The sequence below is a fragment of the Sturnira hondurensis genome, unplaced genomic scaffold, assembly GCF_014824575.4.
Source record: "Sturnira hondurensis isolate 20B ecotype Veracruz unplaced genomic scaffold, ASM1482457v3 Scaffold0016284, whole genome shotgun sequence".
NCBI lineage: Eukaryota > Metazoa > Chordata > Mammalia > Chiroptera > Phyllostomidae > Sturnira > Sturnira hondurensis.
The window spans coordinates 7225312-7247777 of NW_028088915.1; the positions used below are offsets into that span (position 1 = coordinate 7225312).

General features: G+C 35.1%; 1 protein-coding gene across 2 annotated transcripts in view; it reads left to right on the forward strand.

The window, feature by feature from the left end:
- The window catches only part of UPF2 (UPF2 regulator of nonsense mediated mRNA decay), a 104542-nt gene that overhangs the window by 15037 nt on the left and 67039 nt on the right, over positions 1-22466 (forward strand). For both annotated transcript variants that reach the window (XM_037066012.1, XM_037066013.1), the window contains exons 4-5: positions 6307-6467; positions 20093-20290. In XM_037066012.1, coding sequence (XP_036921907.1) covers positions 6307-6467; positions 20093-20290 — 359 coding nt within the window. The remainder of the gene's footprint in view (positions 1-6306; positions 6468-20092; positions 20291-22466) is intronic.

Here is a 22466-nt window from a genome sequence, read left to right on the forward strand (position 1 = left end):
GAACCCTGGGCTGGGGGCGCCTGGTGTGAGGCTGCGACTGTTAGCCACCAAGATATCCCTCCTGAGTTTCACACTTGGATGTGGGACCAGCCCTGTTCAGTGTCTGTGACCCTCCTACCAATCTGGTTGCGTGTGGTTTCTTTAATAGTTGTCAGACTTCCATTCAACTCGGTTCCTGATGGTTCTGAGTGGTGGTGGTTCTATATTTTAGTTGTAATTTTGATGTGGTTGTGTGAAGAGGCAAGCCATGTCTGCCTATGCCATTATTTTGACTAGAAGTCTGGACAGAGGAAAAGGGAGGGAAAAAGAGAGGGAGAGAAGTATCAGTTGATTGTTACACGCCCCCAACAGGGGATTCTGCCTGCAACCCAGGCATGTGCCCTAACTGGCAATCAAACCAGCAACCCTTTGGTTCACAGGCCAGTGCTCAGCCCATTGAGCCATACCAGCCAGGGTGGGTTCAGTGAATCCTAATAAATTTGAGCTTATAAATGCTTTTTGTATTTAAAAGAATACTTCAAAAAAAATACATTTTGGTTAAGTGATCTGGGGAGTTATAACTAATAGTTACTTACACATTTAAAAGAAACATCTTATAATATTTGCCAATTTAGAGTTAGTTGCTTTACTTTGGTAAATTTTGCTTTGTATTACATTTAGTGCTTTTTATACTTGGAATACTATGTATTTTGAGATATTGTTCTCATAGAAATGATACGACTTAATATTTTGGGGGGTATATAATAACAATTGGTTGAAGAAATGATTTTTTAAAAAATACATTTACCTATTTTTAGAGGGAAGGAAGGAGACAGGAGAGAAACATTAATGAGAGATTTCCTGACGGGGAATCGAGCCAGTGGCATTTTGCTTTGATGATGCCCAGCCAGCTGAGACACACCTGTCCAGACTAAAGAAATGACCTAATTTGTATTAGATATAATTTAATGTTAATTGTGTAACAATTGTTTCTTGCAGTACAGTGAAGTCATGAATTCAGGTAGTCAGAAGTTGTACTTCAATAACTCTGAAGTGTTTTAATTCCTTTTTTTCTCCCTAATTGCTGGGTATGGTGGCAAGTTTATTCAATACCAGTGAATTATTACCTTCATAATTGCATACTGAGTTCAGCATCAGTAAGTGATTTGCTTTAAAGTTTATTAAACAAAGAAATGTAGGTAAATGTAGGCTTTCCCCCAATTGTTAATACAATTAGAGAGGTTTTTTATGAATGCAAATTCATGAGACATTAGTTTACTAATGTTGAAACTTAAAAACACAATGACCTTCAATAGTGTTGCTTTTACCTTTCATTTTCCTTCCAGGTAAGTTGTACCATGCTTTATAGGTAGATTGATAAACTGTGTGGTATTTAAGCACTGTTAAGATGTTATGTCATTGTGCTTTGGACTTACAGGCTTTAACAATTTTGTAAACTCTAAAACTGTACTTCTTTGCAGATATTCTCTGTTTCTGATACATAATTGACTAATAATTGACTGTGATGATTCTCTGTAATAGTTATCTAATATTTGTCTGAGTACGTGCATAACTATGCTTTAGTATCTTTTCACACAAAATTATAAGACATCTATAAAATCTAAAATGAAACCAAAAGAAAATATAAGTTAATTCTCATGAAATTTAAGTTATTCTCATGAAAATTTGACAGAGTGCTAAAGGAGATGAAAAGTAAAACCTAGTAGTTTTTCATGGGTCTGCTTCATGATCACTGTTTCAGGATTTTAGCCATGTGTTTTGTACTATTTTGCATGATTCCATAAGGTCAAAAGCTAAAATAGATTTTTTGTTTTCTGATTAAGAGCTTTTTTCTTTTTTAATTTGACTAATAGAAGATGAAAATATCAGTAATACTTGGCATGGAGGTTGCCTTTTCAACAGTGGGCTCTGGCTTTCTTTTTTTCTCGTGAAGATACTATTTTACATTGATAATAGTACCTTGCATGTGTGATCTTAATTGATCACAGTACCCTTGGAAGAAATATCTCTATTTTGAGTGTATAGATTAGATTTAGGGATTAAAGAGCTGCCCATACCTCTTCGTATGTATTTCTCACAATTTCCATAGTACTCTTTTTCGTCTGCCTTTAGTACTTGTTTTTTTAAGTGTCTTAGTAAATACACAGCCACTCAGTAATTACCAAGGCATATCCAAAGAAAAGAAGGACTCGAAAGAGGATATAAAACTAAGACCTTTAATATATCAACAGCTTGCCTTTGATATATGCATGTGAGAGACATTCTAATTTCAGTATTAAGTATCAAGTGGATACTTTTACTCTAATTCAGAGGGCAGTATAGTCCAAGAGCTATAAGCATGGACTGTGAAGCCAGACTTGTTTGGGCTAAAGTCCTGGGCCTATCATTTCTTTGTTCTGTAACTTTGGGCAAGTTACCATGTATCTTTCTGCTTCCCTTTTCTCTTCTGTAAAATGGGATAAGAGCACTGTACCTCTGAGGTAAAGGTGAATGATTCAATGAATTTATGTGTGTGAAAGCACTTAATAATAGTATCAGGTTCATTGTAAGTATACAATAAATGTTAGTTTATTCTTAATATAATGCCTGCCTAATCCTTCAGAAAGACTTTTAAATGAGAATTTCTTTTTGTGCCTCTTTATTATTTTGAAAATCTGTATGCTAACCACCTAAACTTTCATAGCTTATTTTAAAGATTCATTTTTAAGTATACAAAATAATTATATAAAATAAAAAAATAACAAAAAGTCAAGCAATAATAAAAATGAAATAATTGAAAACAAATGTTTTAATACTAGAATTTTTTGAGGCATTTCTGACTTTTTTATGAGATAATAATACTTGATTCAAGGATAGACTATTTGATATTTTCTGTCAGTTTTCAATATTAAGTTAGTAATATAAAAACATTCCAGAAATCCAGGATTGATGTACCTTAGTTGTGCTTTCAGACAGTGGTGTCTGTCATATAGTGGTGAGTGAAGGAGGTCTAATTTCCTGTATTTTTATTGTAATGAGTATGACTTGGAATTAATATTGTTTCATGCTTACTTTTTGTATCTTTAATATGTAGCCAGTACCTTCCTATTGTGAAGTGATATCATGAGAGGGAATGAATTTGTTTATAGTACATTTAAAAATGATACTAAATTAATTCCAGTTATGACATGGATTGGCAAATAGGCCAGATTAGGCCTATCATTGTTTTGTACAGCTAGTGAGCTAAGAAAGGTCTTTGCCTTTTCAGATTGTTGAAAAAAAATCAGGGGTATTTTGTGAAATACTAAAATTATATGAAGTTCAAATTTGTGTTCATAAATAAAGTTTTATTGGAATTTAGTCATATGTATTTGTTTATGAATTGCCTGTGCTTTTGTGTTATAGCAGCAGAGTTGAGTAGTTGCAACAGATGATGTGGTCTGCAAAGCCTAAAATATTTATCTTGTCCTTTGTAGAAAAAGTTTGCTGTCTTCTAATTTACGACAGTCTGAAAAGTATGGCTTCAGTTCAACTTTCTGTAATAGATGTGCTTTTGAACAGATTGTAATTAAAATATGTGATGAATCATATCTTCAGCTTGATTTTGCCTAGTGAGATATTCCCATGGAGTGCACATAAATTTTGGTGAGATTTATACTGATGTACAGAAGAGGTGCTCTTCAAATGTGCTGTGTAATGTTTAGTTTCCTCATGCAGATTTTCTGAAAAATATGATCAAACTGAGTATCTTTCCCTGTGGGCTTCATAAACTTATAAAAAACTGACATATATAGCACATTCATTAAAAATATTTTATTTTTATTTTATTAGAACCTCAAACTGATTTTAAGGATATCGAATGTTCATTCACCTATGATGGGTTGATTTCTGTGCTTGAGGTTTTAGTCTTACTACATGCTATGGGCTTAGTCAGATATTTAGTAAATGTATAATAAATTAATGGTCACAGAAAATAAATATGACTGTGTAAGTTTTGTGGATAACAGAACTTAATGCCATTTTATTGGCATTCTGTACCTTTGCCAAATGCTTGCTATAAGATATAATTAGAAAACAAACGAACCAAAATCTAAGCTTTCTTTTCCTGGGGACTAGTCTCATTGGATAGTAATCTAAACATACATTAATAGGTAATTAAATTAGTACTTTTAAAAAATGATCATGAAATCGGGATTTAGGGGAGGACGAGGAGTATCTCTGAACCTTTAAAGTTTTAAATTTGTTCCAGGAGGACTAGTAGAGAACTGAAATGCATATAAAGGAAACTGTCATAGATTTATTTTTAAAATATTTTTATTTATTTATTTTCAGAGAGAGGGGAAGAGAAGGAGAGAGGGAGAGAAATATCAATATGTGGTTGTCTCTCATGTGTCCCCCACTGGGAACTGGCCTGCAACCCATGCATGTGCCCTGATTGGGAATCGAACCGCAATCCTTTGCTTTGCAGGCCTGCGCGCAATCCACTGAGCTACGCCAGCCAGGGCTAAAGGAAACTATCATAGATTTAAATTGATCCAGTGCAAAGACCCAGGCAAATGTTTGAAAGTGAAGTTGGTACCAGAAAAGGAGTTTTCATTTTCCTTTCTAATAAAGTAGTTATCTTGTCACCACTTACCTACTGTAAGCCCTCAATGATTGTATAACTTAAAACTGGGTGTATGTTCAGATGACCAGAATGTTAGAACTTGTTAGAGAAGTAAAGGTTGAGATCACGTTTTGAGATTTTTCGCAGTTCCTTTTTAAGTATTGAAATAATTTTGTATCTTAATTGCTATTAGAAGTTTTTTATTTCCTTAAAACTGTTACCCTTTTTTAACATAAATTGCTTCAGAATAAATGCTTATGTTTTTATTAACATTTTTCCTAATTGCTATAGAACATTTAGAGTAGCTTTTGAGTATTTATTCAAATCATCTATTTTATTTATTTAATTTTAATGGCTTTTTAAAACTTAGAAAATGACATTCTAATTGAAAATTTAAGGTCATTCAAGGTAATGTTAGCCATTTCTTTCATGGTTTGAGTATTTTTTAAATGCTTTGGGATTTTGTTTTAATTTTTAAATTTATTCATAAAATCAAAAGGAATTTTATTTTTGCCTGTAAAATTAGTCTGAAATAAATGTTTGGAGAGAGAAACTTCTTATGACAGTGTTTTTAGTTTTTAGAGAAATGCTTGTTAGTCTGGATTATTGTGGATTAAACTTTCAGCATTTTACTAATCTGTTCATAGAATTATATAGTCTGTTGTATAGTTTAATCATAAGAAAATGAATGACGGTTTGTCATTTTAGATCTTAATAGGCTAAAAGTCTAGAAGTTTTTTCAAATAAGCAGGAATGAATAAGTATAGGCATGTTTTTTTCAACTTTATTTTCTGTAACTTTTAGGTAACATCACAAAAAACCTCTAAATCATTTTTTTCCCTGTTCATCAGAAAACTCAAGTGACAATGAGTTAAAAAAACTTATAAATATTATTTTTGAAAATGACTTAATTTACAATTTATAATTGACTTTTTGAAACCTGATAATATTGTTTTACATTAAGATTTATAAATTTAGAATGCTACAGTACTACATAAATATTTAATTATAAGGTGGATCCAGCTATAGACATCTCAACCATTTATACTAATATAATAAGATTTTTACTTGACTGTACATTTTGAAAATTTTTAAGTTTTAGATTTCTAATTATGGGTGGCTTATTAGTGAACAGTTTGCAGAGTGGAAGAAAAATTGTGTCCTTTGCTCCTAGCCTTGGCCAGATGGCCTGGCCTTGGTTAAGTGGGCTGTTCAGTTAATATTTGTTACATGAATAAAATAACTGTTACTTGCACTGTTAATTGAGAGTTGGCTATGTGGAAGATGAGAGTTTTTTCAAAAGATAATCTCAATTCAGATTGTTGTGAAATTTTAAAGATACTTCTGTAACCTGTAGTTTTTGAAAACTTAACTTGTTTGTGTTAAGTATTTTTGGTTAACCATGTCTTGAGAGTGTGACTATAACAAAAGACTAAATACTTTTTGTTTAGTGGCATATTGTTAAATTTTATGTTTGCAGGCGTAATTGTTAATCATACTTATTCTTTGAAGAACCAGTGTTAAAATGTAATTGCTTAGGTGAATTTGATTATACAAATTTTTGTTTAATTTAGATATATCTTGAAAATATTAATAATAAAAGTAAGTGGTCAGAGAATATTGTGGTAAATGCTTATGTGATATATGAAACATTACCAGTGCAATAATACATCTTCACATCTATTTTGGTAAAATTATTGGATTATTTCATTTGTTTATAGGCGTATTCTACATTCTAAAGGGGAGCTAAGTGAAGATAGACATAAACAGTATGAGGAATTTGCTATGTCTTATCAGAAGCTGCTGGCAAATTCTCAATCCTTAGCAGACCTTTTGGATGAAAATATGCCAGATCTTCCTCAGGACAAACCAACACCAGAAGGTAAGATGCCCTTAAAAACAAATAATATAATTAGTAAGTACTCTCATGTACTAAAGTATATTATTGTCATATGTGTATTATTGAAAATTTAAGGATTTTAAGTGAAATAGTAGTAAAACCTAATAAGAAACACAAAAAGCAACTTGAAATGCTCTTCTGAATGGAGAAAGCTTTAAACTTAACAATAATTAACTCATAGTATTGTGATAAGTTCCTTTGGGTTCTTTTGTAACAGATACTTTGTATAATATCCAGCAGGGGCCTGCTTTAAGCTCTACTTGGAGTTGTAGAAAGAGTCACTTTATTAGAAAGGTGATAAAATGGATTGGACCTCTGGGATTCTAATATTTCTGTATTTATCCTTATTTTTAATGTTTGTTTTGAATTATCTACTGTCTTAAATTGTTATTTTGAACTAAAGCTTACTTTGCAGTTTTGTGATATAAATTATAGTTTTGTGAGGTGAGTTGTGTTTCATTTTCTTTCAAAGGTATTTTAAACTTCCTTTTTGATTGTTCTTAAGTTGGTAGGGCTCTTAACCTGTCACACCAACTACTTGATAACATATGCTTATGTTAGGTAGATATGAGTTAATAAATTATTAATCATTTTTATTATTTTTGAAATTACTATAAAACTTTTTGGCGCTCTTATTTACTTAAAAGTCTTAACAGTGAAATATTTGTACAGTGTGTGTGTTAAGTGCTGTTGAGCTAGCTCTGACTTTTGGAGACTCTGAATGATGTGCAGTGTCCTGTTCCCAACAGCCCTGCTCAGCTCCTGCAGAATCATGGCTACAGCTGCTTTTATGAAGTTAATACACCTCATATTTGGTCTTCCTTTTTTCCTGCTGCCTTTTATTTTTCCCAGCACTCTTGTCTTTTCAAAGAATCCAGCCTTCTTATGATGGACCAAAAAGTAGGGCAGCTTCAATTTTGTCATTTTTGCCTACAGTGATTTTCAGGCTTAATTCACTCTAGGACCCACTTGTTCATCTTTCTGGCAGTCCAGGGTATTGGTAGAGCTCTCATCCAGCACTATTTCAAATGAATCAATTTTTTCCTGTTAGCCTTCTTTACTGTCCAACTTTCTCATCTGTACATAGTAATTGGGAAGACAAGGGTGTGAATGACCCTTACTTAGCCTTGGTTTCTTGGGACTCAACATTTTTGACCTTGGAGAGCTTTCCTAATTCTTCCATTGCTGCCCTTTTGAATCCCAGCCTTTGCTTGACTTCTTGGCAGCAATCTCCATTTGAATTGATAAGTGAACCAAGGTAAGGAAACTCTTAACAGTTTCAGTGTCTTCATTGTCTTTGTTCAAGTTATGTATTTTTTCTGTAGTCATGATTTTTATAATGTTCAAATGCAGTCCTGCTTGGTAGTTTCTTTTGGTTTTAATCAGAAGTCATTTCAAATCATTACTACTTTCTGCCAGTAAGATGGTGTTACCTGCATATCTTAAGTTATTGTTATTTATTCTACCAGTTTTCACTCCTTCCTCTGAGTCTAGCCTGGTTTTTCATGTATGTTCTACGTACAGATTAAACAAATAGGGAAATCAAATGTGCCCTTGTCTGACACATTGCCCTATAGAAAATTGTTCTGTCTCTATATTCTGTCATAACAGTGGCTTCCTGTTCAAGATACAGGGTACACATCAGGACAGTCAAATACTGAGGCACACCCGTTTCTTTCAGAGTAACCCATAGCATTTCATAATCAACAAAATGAAAGACTTTCTTTTATTTTATACAACATAGACTAAGTGCTCACACTTAGATCTCAGTGCCTCTTCTTTTTCTGAATCTGGCATGAATATCTGGCATTTCTTGCTCCACATAAGGTAGAAGCCTTTGTTCTATCACCTTGCATATTATGTTACTTGTGTGGGAAATTAAAGCAGTGGTCCTATTGTTACTTTACTCTTTGGCATCTCCTTTCTTGATAGTTGGGCTATATGTTGAAAGTTTCCAGTCTGTAGGTTGTTGTTTTGTTTTCCGCATTTGTTGACATATTCTTGTTAGGATTTTAACAGATACTCGATCCATCTAGCCCTGGTGATGTATTTTTTCTCAGTACTTTGAGGGCAGCTTTCTAGAAGTACAGGTTCTTCTTTATAGTAGTCACCTTCAAAGGTACCTGTCATCCTTTTGTCCCTTCTGTATAGATTGTCAGTATAGTATTTCCACCCTCCCTTTACTTTCTCCTGGTCAGATAACGTGCTTCCTTGTTGGTTGTTAAGCATTCCTAATCTAGGTTTGAATTTTCTTTTCATTTTTTAGTCTTCTGGCAGAGATATCCTGTTCTCTTCTATATCCTTCTCTTTATCTTTATTTATGTGATAATTGTTGAAAAACTGAATTCAGGATTCTAATCATGCTTTTGTCTTCTCACCTTTTACTTTTGCTTCTTGCTTGTTTTTAACAATTTTTAGTGTTTCTTTTGTCATCCATCTCGATTTTTTTCTCCCTTTTTACTTCCTTCATTGTCTTCACATTCTTCCCTAATCATACAGGGTCTGGTGGAAGTAACACCTGCTTGAGTGTAGGTGGTAGGGCAATAATATGGGTGTAATAATTTACAGTTTTAATTTAAGCATTTTACCTAAAATGTTGCATGGTGTGCTTCAGTATGGTATTGTCATATTAGAGAATTACATGCTTAGGATTTTGTAATTAAAAATAGGGGCATTATTTGTGCTAGATCCCGTATTTTGTTTTAGTCCATAGTTCTGGTTCTTGGTCAGTTAAGTTAAACAGTGCAAATCCATTGTTTTTTTTCTTTCTTTTTAAAAAAAATTTATATTTATTTCAGTTTCGTCATTTCCTTTTTTAAAATGTATTTTTGCTTATTTCAGTATTTTATATTTTTTTCTAATATATTTTATTGATTATGCCATTGCAGTTGTCCCATTTCCCCCCTCTTGGTTCCCCTCCACCCTGCACACCCCTCCTCCACCATCCCCCCCCTTCATTTATGTCCATGTGTCACAAGTTCTTTAGATTCTATATTTCCCATACTATTCTTGCCCTCCCCCTATCTATTTTCTACCTACCGTCTATGCTACTTATTCTCTGTACCTTCTCCCCCCTTCTCCTCCTTCTCCTCCTCCCACTCCCCTGTTGCTAACCTTCCATGTGATCTCCATTTCTATGGTTCCACTCCTGATCTAGCTGTCCTCTTAGTTTGCTTTTGTTTAAGGTGTGGTTGTTAATAACTGTGTTTGCTGTCCTTTCACTGTTCATATTTTTCATCTTCTTTTTCTTAGATAAGTCCCTTTAACATTTCATATAATAAGGGCTTGGTGATGATGAACTCCTTGAACTTGACCTTATCTGAGAAGCACTTTATCTGTCCTTCCATTCTAAATGAAAGCTTTGCTGGATAGAGCAATCTTGGCTATAGGTCTTTGGATTTCATGACTTGGAATACTTCTTTCCAGCCCCTTCTTGCCTGTAAGGTCTCTTTTGAGAAATCAGCTGACAGTCTGATTGGAACTCTTTGTAGATGACTGTCCCCTTATCTCTTGCTGCTTCTAGGATTCTCTCTTCATTTTAATCTTGGCTAATGTAATTATGATGTGCCTTGGTGTGTTCCTTCTTGGGTCCAACTTCTTTGGGACTCTCTGAGCTTCCTGGATTTTTTGGAAGTCTATTGCCTTTACCAGACTGGGGAAGTTCTCAGACTGGGGAAGTTCTCCGTTATTATTTGTTCGAATAAGTTTTCCACTCATGGCTGTTTCTTTTCCCCTTGTGGTACCCCTATAATTCGGATGTTGGAACGTTTAAAGATGTCCTAGAGATTCCTAAGTGTCTCCTCATTTTTTTTTGAATTCTTGTTTCTTCATTCTGATTTGGTTGAATGTTTCTTTCTTCTGGTCCACTCCATTGATTTGAGTCCCAGTTTTTTTCTCATTGCTATTGGTTCCCTGTGCATTTTTCTTCATTTCACTTAGTTTAGCCTTCATATGTTCCTCTAATTTGTGACTAAAATCAACCAAGTTCTGTGAGCATCCTGATCACCAGTGTTTTGAACTGTGCATCTGATAGGTTGGCTATCTCTTGGTCGCTTAGAAGTATTGGCTCTGGGGCTTTGAACTGTTCTTTTTGAGCCATAATATTTTGGTCTGTTTGTGCCTGTTACATATGAGGGGCAGAGCCTTAGATGTTCAGGGAGCGGGGCAACCCAGTCACTGGGTTGTGACGCTGTATGTGGGGGTGGGGTCAGAGAGGGGCAATGGTGTTTGTTTCACGCTCTCTCTTGGATTTTGGTCCCCTTTGCTGCTTCCCGCAAGCAGATAGGGTCCCCCTAGTGCCGACTCCCAGGTGTGTGGGCCTGTGCACCCTCCAGGTCCCTGTGGTCTCTCCAACAAACTCTCTGTGAGCCTGGGAACTTCTCCTGGCACCTCAACCCCCAAAATTTTTCCAACTGGTGCTTTTAGGCTTTAATTCTCATCACAGGGGCCCTGGTTTGCGCTGTCTTACTGCTCGCTCCTCTGCCTGGTTTATCTGCATGTGAATGTGTGACTGTGGTCAGCCAGCTGCCCCGCACCCTCACTGGGTCCTCCGTTGCCACCCCACGCCTGGGATCTGCCAGCCACCACCTGTGTGTCTGGGTCAGTCTGGGCACCTTTTCCTGCGTGACCCCGCTCCGCCAGCTGCTGACTCCGCCCCTCTTACTGGTCTGACTGAATGGTTCGTCATTGTTGTTGGACTTCCATACAGTTCAATTTTCTGTGTTTTGGTTGCGTTTTTGTTACTAAAACTTTGTTGTCTTTAAACTTGGTTGTGCGAGGAGGGCACAGTGCTTCCACCTACTCCTCCATCTTGGCCGGAAGTAGTCTCTCTTTTTTTTAATGTGGACTTTAAATTCATCAGGAATGTTACTTACATTATGTATTTTTTTAGTGCTCCTCTTTAGCTTCACTCTACTTGATATTAACAGTTTGTGGTCAGTACTACAATCTGCTGCTTCTAGTCTTGATTTGGCAGAGAAAATGCACCTTCTCATTCTCTTGCTTTCAGTTACATAGTCCACTTGATTTCTGTATTAGCCATCAAGTGATGTCTTTGTGTACAGCCATCTATTGGTTTTTAGAAGCATGGGAAAGTTGCTGGTTTCACAGAAATCTACAAGCCAATCTCCTGCTTTATTTATTACCCCTAGTCCCCATTTTCTGATAACGTTTAATTCTGCTTTATTTCCTACTTTTGTGTTTCAGTCACCTATATAATTGTCAGCATGTCTTGTTTTGGTGTGTGATGAAATTCTTCTCAGACATTTGTAAAAGTGTAAAAGACAAGTGTAAAAGCTTTCAATTTCGTCTTCTTTGTCCTCTGTATTTGCAACATAGATTTGAGTGCTGGTTATGTTAATTGGGTTTTCTGGAAGTCTGATTGATACTGTGGGGTTAGACCTTGCATTGTAGCCCCTAACTTCCTGTGCTACATCTTACCTCAGTATTGAAGCCACACCATTTCTTATGAGTTTGTCATTTCCAGACTAGAAGAACACTTTGTAGTTGCCCAACTGGCAGTGTTACATTCCAGTCCATTTTAGTTCACTAACCCCAAGCACTGCATTGTAGATGTTCCATTTCTTGGTTTACAATTTCCAGTTTACCTTGATTCATGTATCTTTGGTTCCTAGTTCTGATTGTAATTGTATACGTTGTGTGGCATCCTTTTTTTTCCCCCCTGGTGCACACCAACTATTAGATGTCATTTCAACTTTGTTACAGTTGTATCATTAGCAACAAATATTTTCCCTAGTAATGGTTTGACTGGTTTCTGACTTGGGACTCTTTATCTTTCTACATTGTCTCATACTTCATTTTGGACGGTCTCATTTAGTGTTCAAGGTAAAATGAAAGATTAAAAAAAGAAAAGAAGAAGCCCTGGCTGGTGTGGCTCAGTGGATTGAGTGCAGGCCTGCGAACCAAACAACCGCGGTTCGATTCTCAGTCAGGGCACATGCCTGGGTTGCAGACCAGTTCCCAGCAGGGGATGCACAAGAGGCAACCATACGCTGATATTTCTCTCCTTCTCCTTCTCTTCCCCTCCAAAGATAAATAAATAAAGTCTTAAAAAAATACTATAGTGGTTTACCACTGCCTTCTACTGCACATTGTGTGGGTCCAAACCAGACATGCTTGGGTCTGTGGTGTCGTAGTCACCAAACACAAATGGGATGCAAGGGTTCTGTGGGTATTTGTAAAGTATCCTTTTATAACATAAGAAAGTGTTTTGTATTTTACATCCTCAATAAGAAATGCCTGTTGTACACTTTGAATATATTTATTTTGTTATATTTATATATAATCATGTTCATAATTTCTACTAATTTTTGTATCTCTTGATCAGTAAGAAAGTTCTACCATAGAACTTGTGTTTTTGACTGAATCTGAAACATGTCTCAGAATTTTCTCAGTATACTTTTATTGTATTTTAGAACCCACATCTTTTCATGGTGTTTAGCATCCTTTGATATTTACTTGCTTTATTTCTACAAAAATTTCAGTTAGTCATTTAATGCTAAATGACTTTACAAGTATTTTTAGGCATTTTCCACAGATAATAGATCTTGGGAAAATTCTGTCAACATTTTTAAAAGGTACTTTCACTGATGTAGAGTTTTAGGGTGAGATTTCTTTTTTCTTTCAGTATTTTAAAGATTTTGTTCTACTGTCTTCTAGCTTGCATTGCTTTGAATGAGAAAGCTGCCATCATTCTTTGTTGTTTACCTAATGTATATTTTCCCTCTGGTTGCTTTAATTTTCATCATTATCACTGATTTTAGGCAACCTAATATACGTGACTTGGGGGAGTTGTCTTTATGTTTTTTGTGCTTGACATTTATTGGACTTCTTGAAACTAAATTTTATTGAAGTTAGGAAATTTGGCTATTTCTTCAAATATGTATTCTGTTGCTCTCTCCTTTCCTGTGGAGATTTAATTACAGTTATCTTAGGTGGTTTGAAGTTATCTTTTTTATTCTTCAGTATTTCTTTTTTTATTGGATAGTTCATATTACTGTGTCTCAAATGAACTTTTTCCTTTTACAGTGTCTAATAAACTGTCAGTTTCATCTAGAGATGTAGCTTTTATCTCTAGATGCTGGTTTTTCATGTCATGAACATGCTTGGTCTGTCTTCTAGCTTGAGAAAATGAAATACAGTTGAATAACTTTTAATGTCTTTGTTTACTAACTTTATAATTTGTATCATTTTTGCATTGCTTTTAATTGATTTATAGATTGATCTATATATCTCTGGTAATTTTTCAACCTCTTTGCATGCCTGGTATATTGTTGGATACATGCTGGATATTTTTTATTCTTAGAAATATTGAGCTTTGTTCATGGCATAGTTAAGTTACTTGGAAATAATTTCATTCTTTCTAGGCCTGCTTAGTTAGGTGGGATCAGAGCCTCCTTTATTCTAGTATTGATTTTCCCTATTACTAAATCAGTATCCTTCTGTAATGATGCCCATGAATTAGAAGGTTCATGAATTATTATTTTCCCACTTTTATCTAGTTCCCTCACATGTAGGGGCTGATCAGTATTCAGCTGAGCATTCGGAGGGGACCTTTTGCAGATCCCTGTGCTCCTTTCTCTGTGCTACTCTGTCTTGGAAAATTTAGCCATCTGGGCCAGTCTTGCTATATTCTCAGCTCCATCATCCTCGACTCATGGAGACTGCTGGAGTCTACCTGGCTTCTCCCTTTCTTGGTCATGGCCTAGAAAATCTTACCAGGCAGTAAGCTAGGGCATTTAATTGTAGGATTCAGTTTATTTTCTCTGAGGAATTAATTTCCTGTGCTGCCCACTGTCTAGTGTTTGCTAACCATTGTATTACATTGTTTACCTGAGTTTTTAGTACTTCATCTTGGTCTGAAGAGGCCTAAATTTTTCAGTAATCAGAATATCTTTTTTTACCTCATAGAAATAAGATCGTATCATATATAGTGTTCTGCAACTACTTTGAACAATATTACTGTATATCTTGTATGTCTTTTTATGTCATTTCATATCTGGCCATGTAATTGTTTTTAAATTATTACATAGTAATATTTTTTATATAATTGTGCTATATTTACCTTGTCCTCTGTTGATTGACATTTAAGTTATAACTTGTTTTTACCTATTATATTCAGTGTTACAGTAAAATGTCTGTACTTACGACTTTTTGTATGTGTACTGGTGTTTCAGGGATAAATTCCTAGAAGTAGAGTCTCTGAGTTAAAAGGTTTTATGCATTTTAAGGTTTAATGTATAATGCCAAGTTTTCTTCCAGAGAAATATACATGCCACTGTATATGAGAATGAATGTTTCCTTACATGCTTACCATAGTGTAGTTTTTGATTTTTGGATTCTGTGTGGTCAAGCATCTTTTCTTTAAGTTTATTGGCTGTTTTACATATGTATAGTTTTCCATGTGACATACTGTCTTAAATCCTTTACCCCTTCCTTTTAAATAAAAATCAAATATTTATCTGTTTTAAAAATTGATTGTGAAAGTGCTTGGCATGTTAAGGAAATTTTACTCTTTTTTATATACATTGCAGTTATTTTCCCCCAGTTTTCTGTGTTTTTTTGACTTCGTAGCATTTTTTTGCCTCTCAGAAGTTGAATTTTTTTTTACAATTTAAAATACTATGAAATACATTATTTCTCAGATTTACAAAATATTCATGCATATTATAGAGTAGAAAGTGAAAGTCTTTTGTCATATCCATTCCATTCTTTAAGATAACCTTGGTTGACAGTTTGATATGAATCTGTCCAGACTTCTTTAATATACAAAACATATGTGCAAAAATAAATATATAATTATATATCTATATGGATCTTTATTGTTAATTTATGTAGGATATCATTTTGCATGACTTCCTGTTTTTTTGATAATGCATTTTTGAGAGTCTTCTGAGTCAGATCATATAGATACACATCATTTTTCTTAACATCTCATTAATATTAGATACTGTATATATACAGTTTGTTAGCCTTTATCATTGATATTTAGACTCTTTCTAGTTTTGCTCTGTTACAGTGTTATAATGAACGTTCCTGTAAATCATAGTTTATATTTTCTGTTATTTCTGAGGTATAGATTCGTCGATGGAATTTTGTACAGTTATTACGCTTATTTTAAATGTTGGTAGGCAGTGACCACTTGTTCTCCCCCAGTGCTATATATCAGTTTGTATTCTAGTTAAGATATGAGAGTGCTTACTCTCCAACTGTCTTGTCAATATTTGTTGATATCAGTCTTTTAAACAATTTTATGGGTCAAAGTGATTAAAAGTTTGTTTTAACATTATCCTGATACTGAGGCCATCTTTTCATATGGCCTCTTATTCATCTGTTTAGAGCCTTTATTCATTTTCTTTTGGGAATTGGTTTTTATTTGTAGGGACTCTTTATATTATGGATAGTAATTCTTCCATATAGAAATTGCTAGTATTATTTTCTAGTTTGTCTTTTGCTTTTGCTTATTTTTTCATTAAACAGACATAGACTTATCAGTCATTTCTCTTATATGGGTTTAGTGTTTTATGTTTAAATATATTTGTTTTAAGGCATATAATTAATGAGTTAGGGAGCCAGTAACTTTTGTTTTTGCTGTTATTCTTATTTATAGTAACTTTTTAGTGAATAATCTAATTTGTCTTAGGGTTATTTTAATCTTCATGATCATTCTCCTACTTAAAATTCTTGTTTAGAGAGAAGCACAGTGAGAATAGATATATTCCTGAATGGTCTTATGATCATGAAGTAGGAAATTGATTACTTTTAATGCTCTGAGTTTAAAAATATATAGTTGTATATAAAGGTAGACTTATGTGTCTGTGTAAATTTATATATGGTTTTCCATGTCTGTGTACAATATTTATGTTTTCTGTCCTTTTCCAGTTATTTATCAGTTGACTAGTTATAGCAGTATGCCTTATACCCAGGATTATGCCAAAAGGAAGGATGCTTTTATTTTTAATTTTAGTTTTCAATTACAGTTTACATTCAGTGTTATTTTATATTAGTTTCAGGTGTACAGAATAGTGATTAGATAATCATATACTTTACACAGTGTTCCCCTAGATATTTCTAACGTGCACTTGGTACCATACATAGTTATCTCAGTATTTTTTACTGTATTCCCTATTTTGTCCTGTACATTCCTGTAACTGTTTTGTAACTACCAACTTGTGCAATACTTCTTTAAAAGAAAATTATTTATTTATTTTTTGAAAGAGGGGAAGGGAGGAAGAAAAGGCGAGCAACATCAATTTGTGAGAGATATATAATTCAGTTGCTTCTTGCATACCCCCAACCAGGGACCTGCCCTGCAAACCAGGCACATGCTCTGACTGGGAATTGAACTGGCAGCCCTTCTGCTCATAGCCCAGCACTCAGTCCACTGAGCCACACCAGCCAGGGCAGTACAATATTTCTTAATCTCTTTCCCTCTTTTACCTAATCCCCCAAACTCATTTTCCCTCTGGAAACCACCAGTCTGTTCTCTGTATCTCTGAGTCTGTTTCAGTTTTGTTTGTATTTCACATACAGGTATAATCACACAGTATTTGTCTTTCTCTGACTTACATTATTTTACTTAGCATATTACCCTCTAGGTCCATCCATGCTGTCGCAGATGCTAAGATTTCATTCCTTTTTATGGCCAAGTGATGTTCTCTTGTGTTATATATACGTAAACTTTTTTATCCACCTATCTATTTTAAACCATTAAATTTTTTTATTTATTGATTTTTAGAGAGAGAAAGGAGAGAAAGAAAGACATTGATTTGTTTTTCCACTCATGTAGGTATTTATTGATTGCTCCTTGTATGTGTCCTGACTGGAGATTGAATCCATGACCTTGGAATATCAGGATGATGCTCTAACCAACTGAGCTACCTGGCTAGGGCTAAAGCACTTATCTATTAATGGGCACTTGGGTTGCTCCCATACATTAGCTATTGTAAATAATACTGCAGTGAACACACCCTTTGGGTGCATATGAAGAAATGCTTTTCTAAAAAAATTATTTATTTTGAGAGAGAAGGGAAGGAACGGGAAAAGGGAGAGAAGTGTGAGAGAAACATTGATCTGTTGCCTCTCACACAATCCCAACCGGGGACCTGGCCTGCAACCCAGGCATGTGCCCTGACCAGGACATCGAACCTGCAACCTTTCTGTTTGCAAGCCAGCCGCAATCCACTGAGCCACACCAGCCAGACTGGGATGCTTTTTAATTAAGGGTTTGTGTTCTACTTGGAAAGATGATCGTGATGTAAGAGGGTTGGGAGTCGTCAAAAAAAACAAACAAACAACCCCCCCCCCCACACACACACAGAAATAACAAAGCTTCATCGGGGAGGATGAGACTTGGAAAGCTCTGTTTTATATAATTTATTTCATTTTTTAAAATTTTATTTGTTAAATGTATTTTATTGATTATGCTATTACAGTTGTCCCATTTTTATCTCCCCTTTCTTCCCCTCTGCCCTGCACTCCCCCCCCACTATCATTCTCCCACCATAATTTATTTCCATGGGTCATACTACCATTTATACTTCTTATTCCCTGTACATTTTCTCCCATTCTCCCCCCTCCTCCTCTCTGCTGATAACCCTCCATGTGATCTCTATTTCTGTGAATCTCTGCCTGTTCTAGTTGTTTGCTTAGTTCTTCTTCTTTTTTTTTTAGGTTTCATTGTTGATAGTTGTGAGTTTGTTGTCATTTTACTGTACATAGCTTTGGTCTTCCTCTTTTTCTTAGATAAATCCCTTTAGCATTTCATATAATAAGGGCTTGGTGATGATGAACTCCTTTTACTTGATCTTATCTGAGAAGCACTTTATCTGCCTTCCCATTTTAAATGATAGTTTTGCTGGATAGAGTAATCTTGGAAGTAGGTCCTTGCCTTTCATGACTTTGAATACTTCTTTCCAGACCCTTCTTGCCTGCAAGATTTCTTTTGAGAAGTCAGCTGATAGCCCTATGGGAACTCCTTTGTAGCTAACTGTCTCCTATTCTCTTGCTGCTTTCAAGATTCTCCCTTTATCTTTAATCTTGTGTAATATAATTATGATGTGCCTTGGTATGTGCTTCCTTGGGTCCACTACTTTGGGAGTCTCTGGGTTTCCAGGCCTTCCTGGAAGTCTATTTCCTTGGCCAGATTAGGGAAGTTCTCCTTCATTATTTTTTAAATAAGTTTCCCATTTCTTGCTCTTCCTCTTCTCTGTCTGGTACCTCTATGATTCAGATATTGGAGCGTTTAAAGTTGTCCTGGGTGTTCCTATGCCTCGCCTCATTTTTTTGAATTCTTGCTTCTTCCCTTCGTTCCGGTTGAATGTTTTTTCTTCTTTCTGCTCCAAACCATTGATTTGTGTTCCAGTTTCCTTCTCTTCACTGTTGGTTCCCTATACATTTTCCTTTATTTCACTTTTCCTAGCCATCATTTTTTCCTCTATTTTGTGAACCATACCCAACCATTTCTGTGAGCATCCTCAATACTAGTGTTTTGAACTCAGCATCTGATAGGCTGGCTACCTCTGTAATGCTTAATTGTTTTTTTTTTTCTGGAGCTTTGATCTGTTCTTTCATTTGGGGCATATTGTTTTTGCCTTAGCATGCCTGTTACATAGTAAAGGGTGGAGCCTTAGGTATTGGTCAGGGCAGGGCAATCCAGGTTGCTGCATTGTGGTGTTGTATGTGGAGGAGGGGTCCGAGAGGGAACAATGCCATTTCTTTGGTTCTCCAGTTGGCTTTCTGGTACTTCCTCCGCTACCCACAAACAAATTGGGCCCTTCTGGTGCTGATTCCCAGGTGGGTGAGTTTGTGTACATTTTAGGACCCTGTAGGTCTCTCCCACGAACTCCTTTGAGGCTGGGAGTTTCTCTCTTAGCTGCAACTCCCACAGGTTTTTTCAGTCAGAGGTTCTGAGGCTTTCTTTCCTTGTACTGGAACCCTGGGTTGTGTGGTGTGTCTCGCTTCTCAGTTGTTCCTCTCAGTTTATCTGCACGCAAATGTGGGACTGCCCATCTACCAGCCACTACCTTGCCACTCATCCTCTCCACCGCGGCTGCCTGTCTCTGCCCTTCCTACTGGTCTGGAAGAATGTTTAACTCCTTGGTTTTCAGACTTTCCTTTGGCTTTCAAACTTTCAGTTTGACTTTCTGGCACTTCTGGTTATTTTTGTTTTTAAAATTTTTTATTGTCTTTCTTTTGGTTGTGCAGGAGGCAACGTGTATCTACCTATGCCTCCATCTTGCCTGGAAGTCCAGGCTTCTATAGTTTTATTTTGGTTTTAAGTTTCATGAAGGTAGGCCTAATAGATCAAGTGGTTACCTAGTCTCATATTAATAGCTGTTAAGCATTGAAGAGGAAACCATCTTTATCCTATACTGTTCTCTAGTCTATCCTGGTTCAATTTTACTTTACCTAAAACAGTTTGTGATTTGATGTTAAGGATGTTTATATAAACAATCCAAAGTGCTTATTGGTTGAAGAAGCTTATGTTAGTTGAACATTCAAGATTCATTACTTATAAAATTGAAAATGTCATGTTTAGCATGCTAAATCTCAAGTAGTTTTAATTCCCTGTGCTTTATTTTTTTTAGAGCATGGGCCTGGAATTGATATATTTACACCTGGTAAACCTGGAGAATATGACTTGGAAGGTGGTATATGGGAAGATGAAGACGCTCGGAATTTTTATGAGAACCTTATTGATTTGAAAGCTTTTGTTCCAGCCATCTTGTTTAAAGATAATGAAAAAAGTTGTCAGAATAAAGAGTGCAACAAAGATGACTCTAAAGGTAAATTCTAGAGGACAGATTTTTATCTTAAGTTCTATAAAAATTATTTTTAAAATAGTGTTTGTAAGAAATAATTTTTTAGTTGCTAGTTTTATAACATGAACATTGAGTCATTAGATTAAATGCATGACAGAATAATATGGAATGGCATTTCACAGTTTGATAATTGACATACTTTCAACAGTGTTAAAACATTTAAGTTAATGTGAAATAATTTGAATATATTTATTTATAATACAGTGAATTCATGTGAGCCCTTAATAATATCTGAATTTCCCCCATCTTGATTGTTAGGAACATTGTTAGCTCTTTAGTGCTGTTTACCTGTAATTTTCTTTTTAGGCTAGATATCCCTAACTCTGTGAGGAAGGCCCTGAATGCTAGTCACACAGTGTTTCCTAAAGGGGATTCTGCCAAACCATACAGATGGAGAAGAGAAGATGGAAGGGCATGGTGACAGGGATTTGGAGAGAGATAATTTTTTTAAAAGTTACTTTTGTATTCTGATTAATTTAAGTAAGGGAACCTATTAAAAATAATAGCTATTATATTTAATATTCACTTGTGCCAAACATCATTTTAGCACTTTATAATATACATAAGAATTTATTTAATCCTCGTAAGAACTCTATGAGGCAGCTATTGTTGTTATCCCTACTTTTTAGATGAGGAAACGGTCACAAAGAGGTTAAATAGTTACTTAGGGTCAAATAACTTGCACAGCTAGGCCTGAAATTTAAGCCTTGTCAATGACTTGTGCTCTTAATTACTGTGCTAATTGCTTTTCACATTACATTAAGAGTAGTAATTTTTGTGGTTTATATTAAACTTATGAAATAGTATACTTTCCTTTGATGTATAAATATTATAATACATCCAAAACATTCTATCACTCCAGTATCCATTAAACATCTTTTTCTTGTTTGTCCCTTCCTCTAGCCCTTGGCATCTATCAATTTGCATTTTGTGCCTTTGGATTTATTTATTTTGAATATTTCATGTAAGGAATCATACAATGTGCGATCTTTTATGCTTATTTTCACTTAACATCATGTTTTTGAGGTATATCCACATTATACACTTAGATGTACTCCATTTCTTTTTCATGACTGAATTATATTCCATTGTGTGTGTATACCACAATTTATTCATTCATCTGTTGGTGGGCTTCTGTGCTGTTTCCATAGTTTGGCTATGGAGACAGCTGCTGTGGATACATACTTAAAGTTTGAGTTCCTGTTTTCAAGTTGTTGAGTATATAACTAGGAGAAAAGTTATGGGATCATTTGGTAATTCTGTGTTTAACTTTTTGAGGAATTACCAAATTGTTTTCCACAGTGGCTAAACCATTTTACATTCTTACCAGCAATGTGTAAGGGATCAGTTTCTCCAGTTGGCAAAAGATCTTTGCTAACACTTGTTATCTTCCAGTTTTCTTTTTGATTTTAGCCATTCTTATGAGTATGAAGTGGTACCTTATTGTGATTTTGCTTACATTATTTTAATGACTAGTGATGTTGAACATCTTGTCACTTACATGTTGGTCATTGCCATATTTTTTTGTTAAGTCTCTTGCCTCCATTTTTTAATTGGAGTGTCTTTTTAGTGTAAGAACTTTGTATATACTCTGAATACCAAACCCTAATCAGTTACATGTTTTGCAGATACTTTCCCATTGTCAGGATTGTCTTTTTACTTTCTTGATAATGTCCTTTCGTGCACCAAAGTGGTTTTTATTTATATTGTGACCTAATTTTTTAGAGCAGTTTTAGGTTCACAGCAAAATTAAGTGGAAACTACAGAGTTCTCATTTATTTCCTGTCCCACATAGGCATAAAATCTCCAATTATTGACATTGGTACCACAGTGGTACATTTGTTAAAATCGATGTTCCTATGTCAACATTATTACTACCCAGCCCTGGCTGATGTAGCTCAGTGGATTGAGCGCAGGCCTTCGAACCACACGATTGCGGTTCGTTTCCCAGTCAGGGCACATGCCTGGGTTGCAGGCCAGTTCCCAGCAGGGGATGCAGGAGAGGCAACCATACATTGATATTTCTCTCCTTCTCTCCTTCCCTTCCCCTCTAAAGATAAATAAATAAAATCTTTAAAAAAAAAACATTATTACTACCCAAACACAAAGGTTTTTTTAACTTAAATTTTAAAAAAAGAAT